At 42.5% G+C, this 17,890-nt stretch overlaps 1 protein-coding gene across 1 annotated transcript in view; it reads right to left on the bottom strand.

Annotated features, from left to right (window-relative positions):
* LOC132143870 (neuromedin-K receptor-like) overlaps window positions 1-1,820 on the bottom strand; it is a 37,041-nt gene extending 35,221 nt beyond the window's left edge. The window contains exon 1 of the mRNA XM_059554466.1: window positions 1,402-1,820. Within this exon, the coding sequence (XP_059410449.1) occupies window positions 1,402-1,769 (368 nt within the window). The 5' untranslated portion in view covers window positions 1,770-1,820. The remainder of the gene's footprint in view (window positions 1-1,401) is intronic.
* Window positions 1,821-17,890: the final 16,070 nt, after the last annotated feature.

Below are 17,890 nucleotides of genomic sequence, written 5' to 3'. Positions count from 1 at the left end.
GCCATAGAAGCACTAGCTCTCTGTTAGTGCTAAATGCAAACAATTTGTCTCTCTCTCGACTGTGTCCATTGTTCATTGAGAGCCCATTAATTTGCTATTGGATTGGTATGGATTCATTTCACTACTCAATATGGTCAGGCTAAATTAATTTTATGGTGCACATTAAAAAGAAAGAAGAATAGAACAATAGTACTTAGATGTCATGTGATCTAGTAATAATCTGAATGCATCTTAAATGTGACAAATTCTTGACTGCTTGCAAACCTTACATTTTTAAAGAATTATACAATAAATTATATTCATGATGCTTATGGTTCTAGTTGCTCTGTGTTATTTCCATGTATTGAATGAATGTGCATCTGCACCTGCCAAGATGCCCCCTGAAGGTACTGTAAATATGTTAGCAGAGCTCACTGATCCACAATCATTACGCAGCCATTCACTTCAAGTCAAGCATTCTGCTGTGAGTTGGAAGAATTGCCTGAGGCATTTTTCCCAGTTAAGAAAAATTACAGGCACATGGAGCACAACAAACAAATATCAGCACACAAATAACACATAAATGATGGCTTAAATCAGCCTTAACTAAATCTATAAAATATATAAAATCCATATCAAAATATTTGAAATACACATAGAACTCTTTAGAACAAACAAAAGGGAGAAATGGGTGGGGGGGGGGGGGGGGATAACAATTGGCTTTGTAAGGTAATCATTTACTTGGGCAGTGGTGTCAAAACTAACCCATCATTGCATCAGTATACATCAGACATCCCTAAACCAACAATTGTGGAAAAATATTGATAAAATTACATGCCATAAAATTAACGTTGGAATAAATATAAAAAGCACTGAATATCTCTTCTATGAAACGTTTTCAATTTCTGAATTACAAATTATAGTGTGTATTAGTGTTATTATAATAATTATTATTATTGTTATCATCAGTATTTCCATAAAATATTTCGTGGTTTATTTATTTACTTATTTATTAGCAAATAAGTTTCACACATTGTTCATATATAAACTTGTCTGCCTAATCAAAATCATTGTGAATTAATCAGCATAAAAGCCATTTTGTCGTCATGTGACAGGACTTTCAATTTAATTGTATTTATTTTTTAAGTATAAAAATATGTATTTATATTTATTTTTAATCGGTGGTATGCTACATTTAGAATCAGTTTGTGAACTTTTTTTTTTTTAGAAAAATATTTTCATCAATCATTCATTCATTTACCAATATAAAAAATAGATTGCTTTTGTAAAAACAAACAAAAAATGTGTTGCAATTAGTGTATCTGATCACACTTCCTACAGTGAATGAATGAAAGCATGCATTAATCACGACACCCATCGAGTTCTCACAGTGATTGAACGTTATCTTCACATGTACTCTACCTGTCGACTGCTATAGCGCTCATCGAGTAAATGCTCGCAAACACGGAGGTGACCGGGAAAAAGTTGTGAAATTTACAGTAGGCTTCTCCAAAATACCAGTCACCGTGCGTGGCATAAACAAAATTAATCAAAGTGTTGAAGGCGGCCATCGATGCGTCTGAAAACGCCAGGTTGAGCAGAAAGTAATTGGTGACGGTTCGCATCCGCTTATGAGCCAGAATGATCCACATGACGATCAGATTCCCGAACACCGCGATCGCCAGGATGGAGCTGTACGCCACAGACCAGAGCGCGACGCGCCACGGCGGCTGCACGAACTGGTTCGTAAAGTTTCCCGTTAGGTTAGATCCGTTCTGTGGCGGTGCCATGGCGAAAATGACCAGAAAAATCTTCTGATGTAAAATATCTAAAGTGGACTGGAGACCGCTCACGATGCACACTGTTCCAAACGCGCGCGACAGAGTCTTGTGCTCAAGCGAAAAACGGCAACATGTCACTTATAAATGATCGATCTGGTGAGAATCGATGCAAAATGTACCGACTGAACAATTGTGTTGTCTTCTCTATCGACAAGTAAACCACTTCTAAGTTCTTAAATGCGCGTGACTGTCTCTTTACTCCTGTTGAACGCAGCCACGAGCGCAACACACTCTGTAGTCAGATGCAGTGTCATGCACAGTGTGACAACTGGTCTAACTAGTGCCACTGGGAGAGAAAGTGATCGATTGATTCACGGTGTAGACATAAAGTACAGACAAGGACAAATTGAACTGATTCCTGAATAGAATCATTGGGTAAAATACATTCATGAAACAGGTCAATGCACAGTATTACAGGAGAGAGAAAAAAAACAAGGGCAGAAGCTATTTTGCCCTTGTATTGTACACATTATATTAAATTAGACAGTTTAAACTTTAAACAAACCCACTGGTTAAGCTGTCAGTTACCATCTTCATTGCAGTCGTATTATAAATTAGTTTTATTTCCTTAAACCCTGAGCTGAATGAAATTCAGTATGCAATTTCTTTTGCACATATTGTAACCTTGGGACAAATGTTAAATACGTCTGGGGCGATGAGACTGGTTTACAGAGCAACTGCAGCTGAAAGGGATGCACATTTGATGGTTATCATTACAATATTTGAGGAGTGTTATAAATGCAATGCATGTTCTCTCTGCACATAGCAGTGCAAAATGGTAAATGGTTGTACAGTAAATTACAAACTTCAATAAGCTCAAAATTCAATAAGAGCATAAAATGCAAGGAAAAACAATATAATAAGGCCTAACACTGGGAAAGAATATCATCACCATGACAGTTAAATTGTGTTTAACAGTCTCTTAAATAGGATTGAGTGGCATTATTGCAACTGCAGGGGAATTGCAGCTTTTTTACTTAGCAGATGTTCAAGCTAATGAAACAAATCTGGAGGAATTACAAGTTAATTATCCATAAGTTTCCTGCTAACCATCACCTGCATTCATTTAAAGGGGTCATATGATGTTGCTAAAGAACATTATTATTTATTTTTAATTTTTTTGTATTTGGTATAATGAAATGTGTTTATGCGATTTAAAGTAAAAAAAAAAAAAAAAAAAAAAAAAAAAAAAATATATATATATATATATATATATATAGAGGGAGGGAGGGAGGCGCGAGGACTGGAATTGAGAACCCGCTGCTCTACACTGCTCAAAACTCGTGTTTGAATCACCAGTGGCAAATCCTTTACATATGTAAACATACAGACTGTGAGTCAGAACAGCCGGCATTGTAGCCTTCTCTCCCAGGATCAGGAAACAATCCTCCATAAAATGTGCTGCACACATCTGAATATTTGAGTTGAACTATTCTGGAACAGTGTTGTAAATAACTTAACCACTGATTTCTAGTTGCGTCCTCTTATGAAGTCCAAACAAAGTATTTATGCTTTCACAACAAAAAAGCATCTCCACGATATGTCGCCGGCAGCAGCAACAATACTACAGTGAGAATCAGTGGCGGTCTTAACATAGAGGCATAGGTAGGCGGCTGCTTGGGGCCCCCTACCAGCGGTCGTAGAAGGGGGGCCCCCAACAAACCTCAAAAAAAAAAAAAAAAAAAGAAAAGGCCCCTTATCATCATGAATGCTTCAAAAGCAAGGTACACTTTATTAATATTCTTAAGAAATACGTTGAAACGTTGAAGTAGTGGTTAAAATGTCCAGTTCATGGTTATCTGTCCCTACACATACACCCCCTGTTTTCACAATGAAATGGACTAGTCCATAACGCTGCGCGGCGCGAAAGATAAACACACAGTCAGTGACAGGAGGACTGAGAAATACACAGAGACGACGCAAGGCAAATCAAAACGGGAAAATGAAAAGAAGTTACGAAAGCGGGTCAATTAAAAGAAAAAAGCGAAAAGACGCCAATAAATATTTGGCAACGCTGCCAAAGTTGACACACTTTTTTACGGCTGCTAATACAGACTGGAACAACAACATCCAAAGCGCTAACATTACAGCAGCAGCAGCAGCAGCTAACGTTAGCTGTGAAGTGGCGCTAGGTGAGGAGGAGGATAACGCTGACCAAGACAATGAGGACATCACGTTGTTGCTGCCCGCCGTCACCGACAGAGTTATCGAGGTTGACACAGATGAGGTGGAAGAGTTGTCCAGTGATGGCCATTTTGACACCGATGACGGGGATTTGGTGAGTCAACCGCCTAGCCTAGTTCTACTGTTAGTGTAAAAACGGTGAAATTTACGGTAAAAAAAAAAAAAACGGCAGATGTGGCTGATGTATTTTACCATGAAAAAAAAATGGTGGCAACCTTTTATGTTTTACGGGACTTAAATTTACGGGCAAAAAAACAACAACAACAACACAATTTAAAATAACCCTGTGAAATTTACCTTTTTTTTTTAAACTAAGTTAATTGTAGTAGACTTATGATTCTACAGCATGTGATCCATCCGTGTTGTGATAATCTGAAGAATCTGTAAAAAAAATTTGCACAATAAAGGTTTGAACTACTGTATTTTTCAGACATACACAGACATCAAGATTCAGCATATGAATCTCAACAACGGGGATATAAGTGCAGTGCATGATGGGAGCCATCAATCAAAACTCAATCAATATCTCCCAACATGCATTGCAGCATGAATAAATTATGCTGAATTGCCTTAGTATTTTCTTTTATTATTATTATCTGCTTTTATTTTTGCTGTTGTTTTTGTTGCAACTTTTTAGTAACTTGTTTTGTGATGTTCAGAGTTTTATCTGATTATTTTGTTGATTGTCACCGTTGTTGAGATTCATACGCCGATTCTTGATGTCTGTGTTGATCTAGGCTAACTCATATAACGTTAGAAGTTTTAATCCTTTTTTGTACATCGTGTGTTTTTAAAGTTCTTCAGATTACCTGTTTGTCACTGCTAGCTTGCATGCGGTAGGGTCACAGAGCTATAATACTCAAAAACATGAAATATTAATTAGTATTAAACATTCCCCATACAATGAAAGATAAGACTCTTTATGAGCTCAGTGAATCAGGCCACTACATGACGATTATGCCATCATCAATAAATAGCCACAATGTTTTTTTACGGTAAAATTTAGTTCAATGCCATTAAACATAAATGTTTCTAAAGTATTTTTTACGGTAAAGTATTGGCAACCACAGCTTCCAGTTTTATACCTTAAATTTTATTTTTATTTTTACGGTAAGGTACGGTAAATGCAATGGTAAGTTTATGGTATTTTTTTTTAACAGTGTTCTTCCAAAATCTGTACATTTAACAGTATTTTACAGTAAAATTACATGAAATGTCCTGTGAGAGCTATTACAGTTTTTCACTGTAAGGGTACATACTGTTAAGCAATTAATTAACATACTGTTAAGCATTTCCGTTGCTTTTTTACAGTTTTTTACTGTTAAAATTACAATTCTTTTTTTTACAGTGTAGTAATAGCCCTAGCTGTGCTAATCCTGCTGCCACCAACCAAAGCACTGTGGGCTTGCTGACAGATGACCCGGCTCTCTGGCCTAAGAAGCTCACAGCCGAGGAGAGATGTGCGATCGTTCGCAAAGGTCCCATACAAGCCGGTGTAGAATTCCCCAAAAATCAAGAGGGGCGGAGATTTACCAGTAATAATTACTGCATCCAAATGAAGAACGGGGAGAAGATTAATAGGACGTGGCTTATCTACAGTGAATCAGGGGACTGTGTTATGTGCTTTTGTTGCCGACTTTTTGGAGAGGGGAACACACATTTAAGTTCAGATGGTTTTAACAATTGGAGAAACCTCGGAGCTCACCTGAAACAGCATGAGAGGTCCGCTGAACATGTGTCTCATATGGAGTCCTGGCACACACTTACCCAAAGACTTCAGACAGGCACAGCCATTGATCAGCTGAACCAAAATGCAATGATGGCAGAAATTGAGAGATGGAGAAATATTTTAAAAAGATTGCTTGCCATAATTACCCATCTAGCTGAGCGAAATCTTGCTTTCCGTGGGCATACGGAGAAATTATATGAGCATGGCAATGGAAACTTCCTAGGACAAGTACAGCTGATGGCAAAATTTGACCCATTCATGAAAGAACATTTAAGAAGAATCCAAGAAAAAGAGCTGTCAGACACTTATTTGAGTAAGCACATCCAGAATGAATTGATATCACATGTGGCAAAGAGCACCCTTGATGCCATTGTTGAAAAAGTGAAGAGGGCCAAATATTATGCAGTCATAATGGATTGCACACCTGACATCAGCCACAATGAACAGCTGTCTGTGGTCCTGCGCCTAGTTAATTGCGAGCTGCACAAAGACGTGTCCATCCACGAGCATTTTGTAGGCTTTCTTTTGGCAGAGGACACAACTGGCAAAGGCCTACTCGAACTTTTTCTTGGACATCTGGAAACACTGCACCTGGATATCTCTGACTGCCGTGGTCAATCTTATGATAACGGCAGTAACATGCAGGGAAAGAAGCAGGGGGTACAAAAGAGGGTCCTTGACCTCAACTCCAAAGCCCTCTGTGTCCCGTGTGGAAGTCACACACTGAACCTGGTCATTGGGGATGCTGCCAAATCATCCACAATATCCCTCAACTTCTATGGTGTGTTACAGAGACTCTACAATCTTTTTAGTGGCTCTGTTCAGCGGTGGGCCATTCTCCAGGCGAATGTGAAGGATTTTACCATCAAGGCCTTGTCAACCACCAGATGGGAATGCCGTGTGGAGGCTGTAAAAGCTGTACGGTATCAGCTTCCAGAAATTTTGAATGCCCTGGAGGCTTTACATGACTTTGCCATAGAAAAGAGTGATTCAGAGTGTGCATCCAGTGCTTCAAGCCTCTGCCGGGAACTGAAGAAATGGCCATTTATGGTAAGTTGTGTGGTGTGGTACAATGTATTGTACGTTATCAACAAAGTTAGTAAGATCCTACAGGGCCCCAAAGTGAGCATTGAGACCATGAAGAGGGAAATCTCTGCAGTCATAGACTTCCTCCAAGATTTCAGGGAGCACGGATTCAATGCCGCCAAAATAGATGCCAGGGAAATTGCAGAGAAGATGGAGGTGGAGATGATCTGGGCAGACATTCGGCAGAAAAAAACAAAAAGGCAGTTTGACTATGAGGGCACAGAGGAGACTACTTCAACTGCAGAGGAACGTTTCAGAAGAGAGTTCTTCTTACACCTAGTTGATACTGCCCTGGTCAAGACTAGGGAGAGATTCTCCTACATGGAGAACTTCTTTAAGTTGTATGGATTTCTCTACTCCACTGATATAATGAAAAGCACCATACAGGCAGGCAATCTAGATGAATGCTGCAACAGGTTTGAGAAGGCAATGGAGGATGTGGATGCAGGGGACCTAAAAATGGAAATTACAGGTGCTGTTAAGTCTTTCCCCCCACACATCTCATCACCATTGGAAGTTCTTAACTACATATACAAAGAGAATCTCCTAGATCTGTATCCAAATCTTAGCATAGCCCTGCGGCTCTTGCTTACTCTTCCTGTTACAGTTGCATCAGGTGAGAGAAGTTTCTCTACATTGAAACGACTGAAAACATATCTGCGCTCATCTATGTCCCAAGAAAGACTGTCATCCCTGGCTGTCATTTCCATCGAACATGACATAGTGGAAACTGTTGATACAGACTCCATAGTTAGAAAATTTGCTGAGGCCAAGGCTCGCAGAGTAAGATTAGTATGAACATGATGAGAAAGACAAAAAAAGGCATGAGGAGGAAGAGAGGGAGGAGGAGAGAAGGGACAGAGACAAAAGCAGATGATACACTCAGCACTCAAACACAGTCAATAAAGAAGAGCAGGAGAAGAACAGAAAAAGGAGTAGAGGAAGAGAAAGACAGACAAGGGAGAGAAAGACTAAAAACAGGCATGAGGAGGAAAAGAAACAGAGGGATGAGAAAGAGAGAAAGGAAGGGACAGAGACGCAAAATAGAGAAGGTAATCATTTAACAATAGAAAAATTCTAATTATTTCTTAATCCCAATGATTGACTGCTGTTGTTTTTTGTTATTCTTTCACTTCATAATAGAAGAAAGAAGCCCATCACTAACTTCTGGATAGCTAAGGTAATTGACTCAACCTTTTATTGGACCACAAAATTGTCCCACACTCATTTTGTTCATAGACCATTTTGTTAGTTGGTGACAATGTTTTTTATTATTATTATTATTTTACAGGTACAGCTCCTACATCTGCACATCATGTTGGTGAGAAGACCTGTGAGAAAATGTCAACAAGTAGGACTCTATGTGTCAGAAGTGTGTCATGTGGAGAACAATCTCTCTTTTCTCTCTCATAGACTCTCACTCACTCACTCACTCACTCACTCACTCACTCACTCACTCAAAGACACTCACTCACTCACTCACTCACTCACTCAGACACTCACTCACTCACTTACTCACTCACTCAGACACTCACTCACTGACACTCGCTCACTCAGACACTCACTCACTTACTCAAAGACACTCACTCACTCACTCACTCACACACTCGCTCACTCAGACACTCACACTCACTCACTCAGACACTCACAGACACTCACTCACTCAGACACTCACTCACTCACTCACTCAGACACTCACAGTCACTCACTCAGACACTCACAGACACTCACTCACAGACACTCACTCAGAAACTCACAGACACTCACTCACTCACTCAGACACTCACAGACACTCACTCACTCAGACACTCACTCACTCACTCACTCAGACACTCACAGTCACTCACTCAGACACTCACAGACACTCACTCACAGACACTCACTCAGAAACTCACAGACACTCACTCACTCACTCACTCAGACACTCACTCAGACACTCACAGACACTCACTCACAGACACTCACTCAGAAACTCACAGACACTCACTCACTCACTCAGACACTCACTCAGACACTCACAGACACTCACTCACTCAGACACTCACTCACTCAGACACTCACAGACACTCACTCACTCAGACACTCACAGACACTCACTCACTCAGACACTCACTCAGAAACTCACAGACACTCACTCACTCAGACACTCACAGACACTCACTCACTCACTCACAGACACTCACTCACAGACACTCACAGACACTCACTCACAGACACTCACAGACACTCACTCAGACACTCACAGACACTCACTCACAGACACTCACTCAGAAACTCACAGACACTCACTCACTCAGACACTCACACTCACTCACAGACACTCACTCACTCAGACACTCACACTCACTCACAGACACTCACTCACAGACACTCACTCACTCAGACACTCACAGACACTCACTCAGACACTCACACTCACTCACAGACACTCACTCACTCAGACACTCACACTCACTCACAGACACTCACTCACTCAGACACTCACACTCACTCACAGACACTCACTCACTCACTCACTCAGACACTCACACTCACTCACAGACACTCTCTCACTCACTCAGACAATGACACACACACACACACACACACTTTCTGTCATACCCTGTATCCTGTACATGGGTCTGCTTATGCAATGGCAATTGCAACTTCAGCCCTCTCTCTCTCACACACACACACACACTATCATGTACATAGGTTTGTTTGTAGAATGTTTGAAATGTTCAATCTCAAATGTAATGTCAATTCACTTACAATATCCTGTATCTTGTACATGGGTTTGTTTGTAGAATGCAATATTTGCTAAGTATATGGCTGTTTGTGGGGGTTTACCCTTACTACTTGTCTTGCTGGTTATGTTAATTTGCTCTTATAAAAATAATAAACAGTGCTGGTTTTCCTGGCATTTTGGCAAATTTTGTTATCTGTTATCTGTTGGGTTCAATCGTGACTATTAGTTTGTGTAGTGCTACACTTTGTGTGGTCTCTGCTTTCCATCTTCATTTTGGAGTAAAGAAGTGTATGCAGGGTTCAAAGGGGAAGTTTTTTTTTTCTCCTCTTCAAACTTCACTTCCCCGTAGATTAGCTTTACCTGCCTATCCACAATTCAGTCTTTTTTTTTTTTTCGCTCTTTTTTAAAAATCGGATGGGGGGGCCCCATACATACCTTCGCCTTGGGCCCCCAATTTGCTAAATCCGCCACTGGTGAGAATCAAAGGTTACACCTTCACTCTTTGCATGAACATTTGGGTGGTGTTTTGCAAATCTTCCCATGTTGCGACGTAGAAATGCTGGGGCGTGTTTAAACAAGCCGTTTTAGGAGGGCATGGATGAGTCTTAACTTTTATAAAGAATATCTCTTTGAGGTAGAGACTTTTAGTCTTTGCAACTTTAGAGATCGTCTTCATGCACCAAGAGCTTGTAACACTCCAAAGAGAAAGGAACACTTGAAATCGCATCATGGGACCCCTTTAATAAGTGTGTTTAAGTGTGTGTATATAACAAAAAAAATTGCATCCTAGCAATTGCACTGCCCCATTTTCCTACACACATAAGAAGTGTTCCGTTATATGTTAGCTCATTCTTTCAAATCATATGTATTCAGAGTGACCCTGACTATCACTGTAATCATTTTCAAGGCATTTTACTGAAAATTTACTTTTTCACTTTAAAGGAATAGTTCACCCAAAAATGAAAATTATGTCATTAATGACTCACCCTCATGTCGTTTCCAAACACATAAGACCTCTGTTCATCTTCGGAACACAGTTTAAGATCTTTCCGATTTAGTCAGAGAGCTCTCAGTCCCTCCATTGAAACTGTGTGCACGGTATACTGTCCATGTCCAGAAAGGTAAGAAAAACATCTTCAAAGTAGTCCATGTGACATTAGAGGGTCAGTTAGAATTTTTTGAAACATCAAAAATACATTTTGGTCCAAAAATAGCAAAAACTACGACTTTATTCAGCATTGTCTTCTCTTCCGTGTCTGTTGTGAGAGAGATCGAAACAAAGCAGTTTGTGATATCCGGTTCGTGAACGAATCACTTGATGTAACCGGATCTTCTTGAACCAGTTCACCAAATCGAACTGAATCGTTTGAAAAGGCTCGCGTCTCCATTAAGCATTAATCCACAAATGACTTAAGCTGTTAACTTTTTTTTTTAAGGGGCTGACACTCCCTCTGAGTTAAAACAAACCAATATCCAGGAGTAATTCATTTACTCAAACAGTACACTGACTGAACTGCTGTGAAGAGAGAACTGAAGATGAACACCGGGCCGAGCCAGATAATGAAATGAACGATTGACTCGTTCACGAGTCAAGAACCGGTTGCATCAGTTTTCGGATCACCAGTTGTAATGGGAAGTTCAGTTCTATTCCGCGAACCGGTTCTTCCGGACTGTTCGATTCAATAAACCGGTTGAAGAAAACGGTTCACCGGTTCTTTTGCGCTCGACGTAATGATGTCATTGGTGATGATTGCCCTTCATTCAAGCCATTTCAAACGACTCAGTTCGATTTGGTGAACTGGTTCAAGAAGATCCGGTTACATCGAGTGATTCGTTCGCAAACCGGATATCACTAAACTGCAGTGTTTTGAACTCGCTCACAACAGACCCGGAAGAGAAGACAATGCTGAATAAAGTCTGAATAAATTCTAACTGACCCTCTGATGTCACATGGACTACTTTGAAGATGTTTTTATTATCTTTCTGCACATGGACAGTATACCACACATAAGTTTTCAATGGAGGGACAGAAAGCTCTCAGACTAAATCTAAAATATCTTAAACTGTGTTCGGAAGATGAACGGAGGTCTCACGGGTTTGGAATGACATGAGGGTGAATGACATAATTATTAATTACATAATTTTCATTTTCCGATGAACTAACCCTTTAAAGAGTGTTTTTGGTGTTTTGAAGCCTTGGGAGTGAGAGCGGGGACTCCAGGGAGTATGTTGATTGGCTCCCTGTTTATTGTTATGAATGGGTTTTCTTTGAAATACTCTATGAGTAGAGATTTGACCTCATTCGTAACAATGAGGTCAATTGTTAATTCTTTCAAAGGATATGTATTCAGAGTGACCCTGACTATCACTGTATTATTTTTCAAGTTATATTACTGTATATTTTTGGAGAAAACTAAATGCTAATTCACCCATAACAACAAAATGTCCCATTTTCCAGCACTCATAAAAAGTGTTCCTTTATAGGTGTGACGACTGGGTGAAGGAGGAGCTGGAAACAAGTGCGAGTATGAACAATTTAATGAAAAGCAAACAAAACAAACAAGAATACAAATAATGCTGGGAAGACGACAATCCAAGATGGTGGAGAGACGGTGAGTAATCCAGATGGTGATGGTGAGTTGGCAGCAGGAGAGGATGGCACAGGAACTGCGGGGAGTCGAGCCGAAGGTAAGTGGTGATGCTTGTGAAGGTGCGATGAGTGGATGAGGTTCCGGGGGAAGACACGGACATCCAACGCAGAACAACACAGAAGCATAGAACAATTACCAGACATGAAACAACGCTCTCACAAACACAAGACGTGAGACAAGCCAAAATATAGGGAGAGAGTAATGAGTGACAGCTGCTGCTGATGACAATTAACGGAGACGCCCACAAGCTAATCAGTGCAGACGCGAAACACATATACTTCACCACAAAGTGCAAAACCCAGAGATCACGGTTTACCAACCGTGACAGTACCCCCCCTCTAAGAACGCCTCCTGGAGTTCCCAGAAGGGCCTACCTGCTGATTGTAATCATCAATAAGGGAGTGATCTAATATGTCCCTAGCAGGTACCCAACTCCTCTCCTCCGGACCGTAACCCTCCCAGTCCACCAGGTACTGGAATCCTCGCCCCCTCCGTCTCGAGTCCAGAATGCGATTAACCGAATAAGTCGGTTCCCCATCTACGAGACGCGGTGGCGGGGGAACCGGAGTAAGCGGATTAATACGTGCATAAAACACGGGTTTAATTTTGGACACATGAAAGGCGGGGTGTATCCTCCTGTACGCTGGAGGTAGTTTGAGGCGGACTGTCACGGGACTAATGATTTTGGTGATAGTAAACGGGCCAATAAATTTGGGAGCTAACTTGTTAGATACGGATCGCAGAGGAATGTTGTTGGTAGAAAGCCACACTTTTTGACCCACGACGTAAACGGGAGGCTTTGACCGGTGGCGATCGGCCTTGGCCTTAGTGCGCTCCCTCATCCGGAGCAGAGTCTCGCGGGCTCTGGTCCAGGTGCGGTGGCACCTCTAGACAAACGCGTGAGCAGAGGGGACCGTGACTTCAGATTCCAGACTGGGAAAAACTGGTGGCTGGTAACCTAAACTGCACTGGAACAGAGAAAGGCCCGTGGCTGACACTGGTAACGAATTGTGAGCGTACTCCACCATAGAGAGTTGTTGACTCCAGGAAGAAGGATTCTTGGAGACCAAACATCGCAACGTTCTCTCTAAATCTTGGTTGGCTCGCTCAGACTGCCCATTACTTTGGGGATGATAACCTGAAGACAAGCTAACTTACGCTCCTGGCAATTTACAAAACTCTTTCCAAAATTTGGATATAAATTGAGATCCCCTATCAGAGACCACGTCTACCGGGAGGCCATGAAGCTGAAAGACGTGATCTAGGACAGTGACCGCTGTCTCCTTGGCTGTCAGTAATTTGGGCAAGGGGATGAAATGTGCCCCCTCCGAGAACCGGTCCATTACGGTCAAAACGACCGTCATGCCTTTAGAGGGCGGGAGGGCGGTAACAAAATCTAGTGCGATGTGGGACCAGGGTCTCGAAGGGACAGACAGCGGTTGGAGGAGCCCATCAGGAGGTCGGTTAGATGACTTACCACTGGCGCAAACTGAGCAAGCCAAAACAAAACCGCGGACGTCACAAGCCATACGTGGCCACCAGAATCATTGTTTAACTAACCCATTGGTTCGACTTATCCCTGGATGACAAGCAACGTTACAGCAGAGACCCCACTGAATGAGTTCGGACCTTAACTCCTCCGGCACAAATAAACGGTTCGGTGGACAACCGGCCGGAGGTGTTACCCCTTCTAAGGCCATCTTGACCTTCGACTCGACCTCCCATACGAGTGCTGAGACCACTACTTTCTCAGGTAAAATACACTCGGGAGTCACCGGGCGGGCGGAGGGATCAAAAAGACGTGATAAAGAATCGGGTTTGACATTCTTGGAACCCGGGCGGTACGATAAAGTAAAATCAAAGCGACCGAAAGAATGTGCCCACCGAGCCTGCCTGGAATTGAGTCTTTTGGCAGTTCTAATGTATTCTAAATTCTTATGATCGGTCCAAACAATGAAAGGCACCCCTTAACCTTCCAGTCAGTGACGCCACTCCTCTAAAGCTAATTTGACGGCCAACAACTCTCTGTTACCAATGTCATAATTGTGTTCAGCAGGAGATAACCGATGGGAAAAAAACGCGCAAGGATGTACCTTATCGTCCGAGGCAGCACGTTGGGACAACACTGCTCCTACCCCCACCTCTGATGCGTCGACCTCCACCACGAACTGCCACAAGGATGGGAGCCGAAATGAAGCAGCTTTTGAGGTTAGTGAACGCAGTCTCAGCTGCGTCCGACCACCTGAACGGAGTACTGGGAAAGGTCAAGGCTGTCAGAGGTTAGGCTAGTTGGCTGAAATTGCGAATAAAACGCAGATAGAAATTGGCGAACCCCAGAAATCGCTGTAGGGCCTTACAGGAATCTGGAGATGGCCAATCTATCACAGCCTTAACTTTGTCAGGGTCCATACGTATTCCCTCGGATGAGACGATATACCCTAGGAAGGGAACAGACTGTGCATGGAATACGCATTTCTCCGCCTTGATAAAAAGACCATTCTCTAGTAACCTCTGGAGCACTCGTCTGACGTGTTGGACATGTTCCTGGAGAGATGAAGAAAAATCAGTATGTCATCCAGGTAAACATATATAAACTGATCTACCATATCTCTCAACACGTCATTAACGAGTGCTTGGAAAACCCCTGGCGAGTTGGAGAGCCCGAATGGCATCACCAAGTATTCAAAGTGCCCTCTAGGGGTATTAAAGGCAGTTTTCCATTCATCCCCCTTCCTGATGCGGACCAAATGATAAGCATTACGTAAATCCAATTTTGTGAATACGGATGCTCCCTGTATCCTCTCAAAAGCTGAAGACATGAGTGGTAATGGATAAGTGTTCTTTATCGTAATGTTGTTCAGCTCTCGGTAATCAATACAAGGTTGCAGAGAACCATCCTTCTTACCCACAAAAAAGAATCCCGCCCCCGCTGGAGAAGAGGAAGGGCGGATGAACCCAGATGCCAAGGAATCAGAAATGTATTTCTCCATGGCCTCCCTCTCTGGAATAGAAAGAGAGTATAATTTGCCTTTAGGCGGAGACTTACCTGGCACTAAGTCTATGGCACAGTCGTAGGGACGATGCGGAGGAAGAGAAGCAGCACGGGACTTACTGAACACCTCCTTCAGGTCCAGATACTCAGCGGGCACGTTTGATAATACCATGTTCTCCTTCTGAAAGACAAAGACAGGGACAACAGGACAAGCAGAAACCAGACAAGACTCATGACAACTTTCACTCCACAATGTGACTGTGAAGTGAAAAAAAAAAGTGAAGTGACATTCAGCCAAGTATGGTGACCCATACTCAGAATTTGTGCTCTGCATTTAACCCATCCGAAGTGCACACACACAGAGCAGTGAACACACACACACACTGTGAGCACACACCCGGAGCAGTGGGCAGCCATTTATGCTGCGGCGCCCGGGGAGCAGTTGGGGGTTCGATGCCTTGCTCAAGGGCACCTAAGTCATGGTATTGAAGGTGGAGAGAGAACTGTACATGCACTCCCCCCACCCACAATTCCTGCCGGCCCGGGACTCGAACCCACAACCTTTCGATTGGGAGTCCGACTCTCTAACCATTAGGCCACGACTTCCCCATGAAACCGTGTTGGAACCGCAATCCACTCGTGGATTATGTTTCATTAACCAGGGGTGACCTAAAACAATGGGAGCTACGGGGGAGTCCATGAGAAAAAAAGATATGGTTTCGCAATGATTGCCTGAAGTGAGCAGAGTGATGAGTTCAGTGTAGTGGGTGACGTGAGGCAGTTCCTGGCCGTTGAGTGCGGTGACATGGATGGGAAGAGACACAGGCAGTACAGGAATGTTCAGGTGATGTGAAAGGAGTGAATCGATGAAATTACCTTCGGCTCCGGAGTCCAGAAGGGCGTGACAGTCGTGTGTGTGATTCTCCCACCGCAGTTTCACCGGAAGGAGAGTCGATGATGTTGTTGAGGACTTCCCAGCGGAGATCCCACCCGATAGTAGCGTCATTCTTACTACCGGGCTGGCTCTTTTACCGGGCAGGAATAGATGGTATGTCCTGAGCCTCCACAGTACAAGCATAGTCCTTGGGACCTCCGCCGCTCTCTCTCCCTCCGGGACAGCCGAGCTCTACCCACCTGCATGGGTTCGTGGTCGTCGACGGGACCGGCCGCGTTCTCTCGATTCGAGCGGCCCCTTTCCAGAGAGATGGGATGGCTTGTAGGACTGGTCTGTCGACCCAGACGATTAATCCGGGCATCAACACGGTCGGCCAGCCCATACAGGAATCGTTCCCACTGCGCCGCCTTGTTCCAGTGGCACGCGGCCGCCAGGTTGCGGAACTGAATGGAGTAGTCCGTGACAGAGGAGGTCCCTTGATGTAGGTCTGAGAGCTGGTGAGCGGCTTCCCTACCGGCCGCGCATATATGCACATATACACACAAAACCATGAAATAAAAACAAAGAAGGAAAATCATTATTATTAACATTTATAAACATTAATAAATTATTTATAATAATTAATGTACAATACAAACGTTTATATACAAAAATAAAGTATTTAAAAACAAAAAAATTTCAAATGAGTTAAAATAAGCAAAAGTAAAAAGAAAACGTGTGTATGACAGCTTCTTTACATGCATTTTGACTGCTCTCCGCACCCGTACCATGAGTGCATGATTACACGCTCAAGAGAAAAGAAGTGCGGCTGTCTTGACCGTGTATTTTCAATGCGTGGCTGGCTTGACCGCAGTCTCAACAAGGAGTGCAGCTCTTCTGCCATTGTAAAACCCACCCTGCATCCCCCAGTGTGAATACTATCCTGCCCTAAGTCTTAAAAATTACTAATATCACATAGAATTTAGGATGGCTTGTATGCCCATTGCGACGCAGAACCGGTCTTGGCTTTTAAACATCGTGCTGGCCAATCACAATGCCAGCATATCTGACACTGTCGTATAATACATGCAAAATAGTGCACATTTTCTACAAAATGTCATAGCTATAAAGCTGCCTGTTCATTGATATATCTGGTACAGCTGATGTTTCTGACCATATAAACTCAAATCAGTGTATTTGCCCATCTATATTTTTAGCTTTTCTTCATTATGCGTTTTTCAGAGTGATGTGAAATACAGCTGCGTGGTGTCTTAAAGGGGTATTTCACCGCTCTTTTAATAACACTTGGCTGTGTGCACAGTAGAAAGGCAAAATGTTGTTGAAAGAGGTGAAAAAATGGAGAAAAGGGTTTGTGGCATTCACTTTTGCTAGAAATGTAGGAAAACTCCAACACCCATAATGCTCCGGGTTCGATCCAACTGTCCATGGTCGGGAATACAAAAATGCGGAAGGAACATCTGTAGTTTTAATAAAAGCCCTGCAGCTGTCAGAAAATCACTTTAGCTGATAAATAAATTGGGAGATCCGGGTTCAGGTCATATGTGGAAAAAAATTTATTTATCTGTACTACCAACATTGTATTGATACAAAGCGGTTTTTCAATTTGTCCTTTAAGTGGTGGCTGAATTCTCTGTAAATTAAAATTATAAAACAAATGTTGCTTACCTCAGTGTCAGTCCTGTTCTGATGCAGTTGTTTTGCTCCTCTGCAGACCTGGAGGCTTTTGAGAGAAGACTGATGGAGTATGTGTCTTGTTTGCAGCCGGCTACAGGTCGTTGCGCAGTAAGTCAGACCAGCTTGTTTGG

The sequence above is a fragment of the Carassius carassius genome, chromosome 7, assembly GCF_963082965.1.
Source record: "Carassius carassius chromosome 7, fCarCar2.1, whole genome shotgun sequence".
NCBI lineage: Eukaryota > Metazoa > Chordata > Actinopteri > Cypriniformes > Cyprinidae > Carassius > Carassius carassius.
Note: the sequence above shows the minus strand (reverse complement) of the source record. Positions and strands in the feature narration are given on the sequence as shown.